The 6,806-nt window shown below is 30.9% G+C and overlaps 1 protein-coding gene across 4 annotated transcripts; it reads left to right on the top strand.

Moving 5' to 3' along the window:
* Window positions 1-227: 227 nt before the first annotated feature.
* LOC118051763 (pentatricopeptide repeat-containing protein At1g31430) lies at window positions 228-3,930 on the top strand. Of its 4 annotated transcripts, none has more exons than XM_035062488.2 (3): window positions 228-535; window positions 670-3,358; window positions 3,657-3,930. In XM_035062488.2, the coding sequence occupies exons 1-2, from the start codon at window positions 485-487 to the stop codon at window positions 2,236-2,238; spliced, it is 1,620 nt and encodes a 539-aa protein (XP_034918379.1). In that variant the 5' UTR covers window positions 228-484; the 3' UTR covers window positions 2,239-3,358; window positions 3,657-3,930. The 4 variants fall into 4 exon arrangements, with proteins under 4 accessions (XP_034918379.1, XP_034918378.1, XP_034918377.1 ...); XM_035062487.2 differs by having other exon boundaries at window positions 228-2,221; window positions 2,349-3,358; XM_035062486.2 differs by having other exon boundaries at window positions 228-3,077; window positions 3,197-3,358.
* Window positions 3,931-6,806: the final 2,876 nt, after the last annotated feature.

The raw sequence follows: 6,806 nt of genomic DNA, 5'->3' as shown, positions 1-6,806 counted from the left end.
AAATAAGATTTTTGTATTTTTTAATGAAAAAAATAGGAAATAATAAAATGTATTTATAATATTAATATATTCTTTTATTATATTAAAAATTAATTTAAAATCTTATTCTAGACATAGCGCGGGTTTTAAAGCTACTGTAATCTAAACTGTCGAGGGTCACATCATGTTTTTGGACACTATAAAAGGTTGCGACAGACACGTAGCTAAAAATACTTGCCATTCAACAGGATGTCAACATGCCTTACTGAAGGCAACGCCCTTCTCTTAATGAGGTTACTTTCCCGCCAGTGCTTCTCAAAACCCAGAAAAATTTCTACTCTTGCAAAATCCACAAAACTCAACCAACAATGCTGCATTTCTCTTCTTCGACACTGCAAAACAATGAACCAACTTAAACAAATCCAGGCCCAGATTTTCCGGGGCGGCCTCCATCAAAGCACAGACACTCTGAAGAAGCTCATGGTCTTTTGTGCAGACCCATCTAATGGAAACTTGGTTCATGCTGAAAGAATCTTCAATTATATTCAAAACCCAGGTTTATTTGTGTATAATATTATGATTAAAGCCTTTGCAAAGAAGGGTATCTTTAGAAAATGTTTAATGTTGTTCAATAAATTGAGGGAGGATGGTATGTGGCCTGATAATTTTACTTACCCTTTTGTTTTGAAGGCGATTGGGTGCTTAGGAGAGGTTTTAGAAGCTGAAAAGCTTCATGGATTTGTGATGAAAACCGGGCTTGAATCTGATACTTATGTGTGTAACTCACTCATTGATATGTATGCTGAATTGGGTCAAACGGATGTTATGAGGAAGTTGTTTGATGAAATGCCTGAGAGAGATGTGGTTTCTTGGAATGTGTTGATTTCCGGGTATGTCAAGCGTAGAAGATTTGAGGATGCTATTGATGTTTTTTGTTGTATGAGAGAAGAGAGTTATTTGAGGCCAAATGAGCCTACGGTGGTGAGCACACTTTCAGCTTGTGCGGCATTGAAATGCTTGGAACTCGGCAAGGAAATTCATTGTTATGTAAGGGATAGACTTGAACTCACTTCTATTATTGGCAGTGCATTATTGGACATGTACTGTAAGTGTGGTTGTTTGAGTGTAGCCCGAAAAATATTTGACGAGATGCCTCATAAAAATGTTATTTGTTGGACAAGTATGGTGTCAGGTTATGTAAACTATGGTGAGCTGGATAAGGCTAGAGAGTTGTTTGAGAGGAGTCCAGTTAGGGACGTTGTTCTTTGGACGGCGATGATTAATGGGTATGTGCAGTTTAATCATTTTGACGAGGCAGTGGCCCTGTTTCAAGAAATGCAAATCCAAAGGGTCAAGCCAGATAATTTCGTACTGGTTGCTCTTCTCACAGCTTGTGCTCAAATGGGAGCTCTTGAGCAGGGGACTTGGATTCATGGATACATAGACGAGAAAGGAATTCCAGTTGATGCAGTTGTTGGAACTTCTCTTATAGAAATGTATTCCAAATGTGGGTGCATTGAAAAAGCTTTGAGGATTTTCTGTGGGTTGAGAGAAAAAGATACAGCTACATGGACTTCTATTATATGCGGGCTTGCTATGAATGGGAAAACAAGCAAGGCACTTGAGTTGTTCTCAAAAATGAAACAAGTCGAGGTCATACCTGATGAAGTTACCTTCATTGGTGTTTTAAGTGCATGTAGCCATGGAGGACTGGTCGAAGAAGGCCGTGAGTTCTTTAATTCCATGACAAGTATTTATAATATTGAGCCTAAGTTAGAGCACTATGGGTGTCTGATTGACTTACTTGGTCGAGCTGGACAATTGGATGAAGCAGAAGAGTTGATAAAAAAAATAGTGAATGCAAATAATGAGATCATAGTTCCGCTTTATGGTTCTTTGCTCAGTGCTTGCAGAATCTATAAAAATGTTCAAATGGGTGAGCGGGTGGCTGAACAGCTTGTGAAAATTGAGTCAAGGGACTCTAGTGTTCACACGCTTCTCGCAAATATCTATGCCTCTGCTGGTAGATGGGTGGATGTAAACAGGGTGAGACGGGAAATGAAAGATCTTGGAGTAAAAAAGGTACCTGGTTGTAGCTCAATTGAGGTTGATGGCATAGTCCATGAGTTTCTTGTTGGGAATCCATCTTGTCCAGAGATGAGAGAAATATACTCCATGTTGGGTAGGATGGTGAAGCCATTATTCAATTCAGAAGAGAATGAAATGGAAAGAGAAGAAACAGGTGCAATGAAAAGTTGATGAATTAAGTTTTGAACGAAATAGTTAAACCATTTCTGATTTTTTCTTTTTCTTTTTAATTTATTTCATTATCTTTTTTTACTTTTTTTTATTGTTTTTTGAATCATTAGTGCTTGAGGAATAAGGACTTGAAGCATGGAAGGCAAACCATTATGAACTGGCTATTTGAAGATGAATATGCTTTTAAAGTTGTTGCTACAAATCTTGGTCAAGATTATTGGAGAAAATGAGGTTGTTTATAGCTCTTGGTACATTCTATATCCGTCTTGTGAAGTGTGGAATATGTGGTTTATGAATCAATATATTATGGCCTGCAACTCTCATGGGATTCTTCTCAGACCTTGCTCGGCTACTCTGATTCTGATTGGGCTGGCTATCTCGACACTCGACATTCAACAACTGGATTTGTTGTTTATCCCTGTAATTTGATTTCATGGTGCTCTCAAATGCAAATTACTGTCGCCCGTTCTAGTGCTGAGGCCAAGTACCATGCTCTTGCCCATGTTGTTGCGGAATTCTATTGGATACTTAAACTTTTCAGACAACTCCAAATCAGTCTTTCTTCTCCTCCCAGACTTTTATGCGACAAAAACAATGCTATTTTCATTGCTTCCAGCTCGATGACCAAATCTTGCTCCAAAAATATTGATATTGACTATCATTTTATTCGGAAACTTTGTTGCTCAAAAGGTTATTGGTCTCAGCTTCGTCACCTCACACCTCCAGCTAGTTAATGTTTTCACAAAAGGGCTGGTCAGATTACAGTTTTTATTGGATCGTGGCAAGTTGTTCCTTTTTCCACCACGCCAACTTTGAGGGGGATATTAGAGGAAAATCAGGTTCTTCTGATAATAACCAAGATATCAGCGATTCTCCATGATTGTAGCTGTTTTGTTTATCTCTGTATTTTCTGTCAATAGATGAATATTTCCTCACACGGCATATTTCCTTTACACAGAACCTAGGGAGTTCCTTTTCCACATTGCTCTTGTAAATACAAGCTTGGCGAGATTTTCCTGGGCGTTGACATTGTACCATCCTCTCTTACAGCCTTTTGGAGTATCAAACATTGTAATCAATGATACACTTGATATTTGTGGTAAATATAAACAATTGATAGGTATGCTTTCCTGTTGAAGGAATTATGACTTCTAGTATTTACCTTGGTTTGTGCATTAATAAGTAATCTACTTAGTACAAGCAGCATGTGTTCTCTTCTTCTCCAGTATGTGTTGTTTCAACTAGTTTGAGCTTTGATGTTCTTTAATACATGGAAGGTTCATAATTGCTAAGCAAATATGCACCCCACAATCCTGAATCTCTATCACTAAAGTATACCCTTTTCTTTTTCAATGTGTGTTATGATAATCTGTAAACTATCTGCATAATCCTTACTTGCTTTCTTCTACATTTGGCAGCTGCATCTTCTTCCGTTGTCAAGCATGTGCTGAGGGAGGATTGTCTTGGCCAGAATTATTTCATCTCCACGGTTTCTTCGTTTTTATTCAAGCCAAGTTATTTGTTCTTGTGGGTAGCTTGTCTAGTCTTGTCATCGAGGAAAAGCTTTTGATTGCGGCGGTTGGATTTTGCTTTGCAAAGCTGCATAAACGATACTTGAAAAGAAGGCGATTCATTTGCTTATTTCCGGTTGGATATTCTCTACATTCATTTATCTAAATACATTTTTTTTTTTTTTTTTTTCAATAAATCATTTTTATACCCAACTCCAAAAATAAACTTTGACTCTATGGAGAATTAAAAAGTTAACTCCCAGCATTTTTCATGTTTCAAAATCATTTAAAAAAAATACATTTTTTTTAAACTAATATTAAAAATATTTTTTAAAAATATAAAAATAAAAATAAAAAACAATCCTTATTTTAAAGCATGCATAATTTAAATAGTAAATTATTATCTTGTCCATTTATTTTTTTTTACAAATAAATGGTTAGTCTATGTGGTTTGGAAAGCTGCTTATATTTTTATTTCCGTTTGTAATTGAGTCCATGCATTGAGTATCCCTTAATAAAGACATTGAAAATGTCACCAATTGAGTTGTTTTTCTTTTTAAAATTTACTTTTTATTGTATATTGAATTGAAATAAACTCAAAGACAGTTTAGTTATTTTCTAAAAAAAACTAACAAAACTTTTAAAGAATGATGGTCTAAGTAACTAAGTTAATTTGTTTGGTAATATGGTTGGTTAAATATATTTTTTAAAATAATTTTTGTCTTAAAAAAATATCAAATTAATTTTGTTTTTATGGTTTTGACATTCTTATATTAAAATAATAAAAGATCTAAAAAAATATCAATTTAATTTTTTTAAGTACATTATTTTAAAGAGCTCTCAACTACAATGTCAAGCAATTAGATATTGCATTGCTAATAAAACATAATACTTAATCATCAATCAATAAATATAAAATAGTAAAACAAATGATAAATAGACTATTGACATGCCATTTACTAGATTATATCATGATAAATTATATCAATATGTGACAAGTAATTCCATATAGGTTTTTGAGTTAATTGATTTCTTAATGATGGTATAATTATACAATGTCTATATGTATAGGAAATATTGTGCTTATTTTATTATTTCAATTCGGAAGTGAATGAATAATAACTTTTATGATCATTTGGTTTAGTAAAAAAATACTTGAAGTTCAAATTACCTACCACCTAGATTAGTTATAGTTTGATGTTCAAAACTATCTTATTTTTTTATTTAGGTTAGTTATTGTTCTATCTTATTTTTTTTATTTAACTTTAAACTAAAAAAAGATACAATTTTATTATTTGTTATCAATGTTCTACTTTTGCTAGCTTAGTCTCACACATTTATCTTTGTTGTTTTTTTTTTTAAAAAAAAAAACATTCCATACAAAAAAAAATTATTATGTGCTTTAATTGTTGTATAATTAAATAAAAAAAATGATCTTTGGGATAAAAGTCTTATTGAATCCAGTGACGTGCATGATTTGTATCGTAAATTTGGTTGGTTGGTTGACTCGAGTTCACTTGTTTTTTTTTAGTGGTTTTTTTTTATCAATTTTGTCCTTCAACATTGAGTTAATTAGAGATTGAACTTTTCAATTTATTTATTTTTGCAAGATTATCCTCGTGGATTTTGATGTTTAACTTGATTTGATCCAAATAAATTCACTATGTTTTCATTTCAATATTAAATAAAAATAGCATCCAATATGCAACTGATTTTAAATTCATGGTTAAAATATATTTTTTTTTTAGGAATTTTTTATACTACTCTAACCTATGATGTAATGTGAGCCAATTCTACTATTATCCAACTAATAAATCATTTATTACAGGAAAAAATAATTATTATACATGACTAGGTACATAACTTGTTTTGCGAGATCAAATATCTTGATCTACATGTATCTTTTTATTTTTTAAGTTTAGTCTATAGCTATTCTTGACAACTTCTTTTACGTTTTATTGGCACATATAATTGTTTGATTAAATAAAAAAAATATTTTAAAAAATACAATTATTAAACGCAACTAGATACATGACCTGTGTTGTGAAATCAAATATCTTGATACATCTATCTTTTCAATTTTTCCAATTTAGTTTTTACTTATCATTAGTGGCTATTTCATCAAATCGTTTAAAAATTATTACAATCTACAAAGTAAGTCGATAATGTATATAGTTAAAGTCAATTATCTAGCACATAAAAGAAAAATATGAATTGTCAATCATTGAAGATAGTCTCACAATATTATTTAAAGATAATGTTGTTTGCATTACTCGTTTTAAAGTAGGCTACATTAAAAGAGATAAAACAAAACATATCTTACTAAAGTTCTTTTATACTCAAGAGCTTTAATAGGAAAAAAAAAATTGATTAAGCAAATTAGGTTAAATGATAATTTAGCAAATTTATTTATAAAATCTACCCGCCTTGATTTTCAAGAAACCTATCTTTAATATTTAAATGCATCATCTTAATGATTTATCATAAAATATTTACTTTTGAGGTGAAATCAATTTAAATTAATTTTTTTTTCTTTGTTTAGGTTTTTTCCTATTGAATTTTACTTTGCATGGTTTTAATAAGGTGATTTGATATATATATATATTTTTTAATTCTGTAAATATTTCAAATATGGATCTTGAAGTATCTATATAAAATCCTTTATTGAATTCTAAAGTATATAAAATTCACATAAGAATGTTGCACTTTTTTTTTATTCTCTTAGGTTTTTTTTTTTATCTAATTAGATTTTTCTTTGTAAGATTTCAACAAGACATATTTTTAGTATATGATCATTCAAAGAGAAATGTTATAAAATTTATAATTATATATATTAAATGTGCCATTAGAGTCTTTTTGACTTTTATGATTCTTGAGTTTAGTTCCTTAAATTTTCATGACATATGAGTTTTTTAGTATTCTTTAATATATATTTTTTATAAATAATTTATTTGTCTTGTATTTGATGTTTGAAAAAAAAATTAATAAAAAAATTATGAAATTCTCTTTTATGAATATCTATGTTATTATTTATTATTTATTCAAAGAGTACGAGTG

Source organism: Populus alba, chromosome 3 (genome assembly GCF_005239225.2).
Source record: "Populus alba chromosome 3, ASM523922v2, whole genome shotgun sequence".
NCBI lineage: Eukaryota > Viridiplantae > Streptophyta > Magnoliopsida > Malpighiales > Salicaceae > Populus > Populus alba.
The sequence above is the reverse complement of the archived record's forward strand: the minus strand, read 5'-3'. Positions and strand labels throughout refer to the sequence as shown.

What these genes read in the sequence shown, in the direction of transcription:
- LOC118051763 (XM_035062486.2), top strand. Translation starts at nt 229, where the DNA reads ATGTCAACATGCCTTACTGAAGGCAACGCCCTTCTCTTAATGAGGTTA.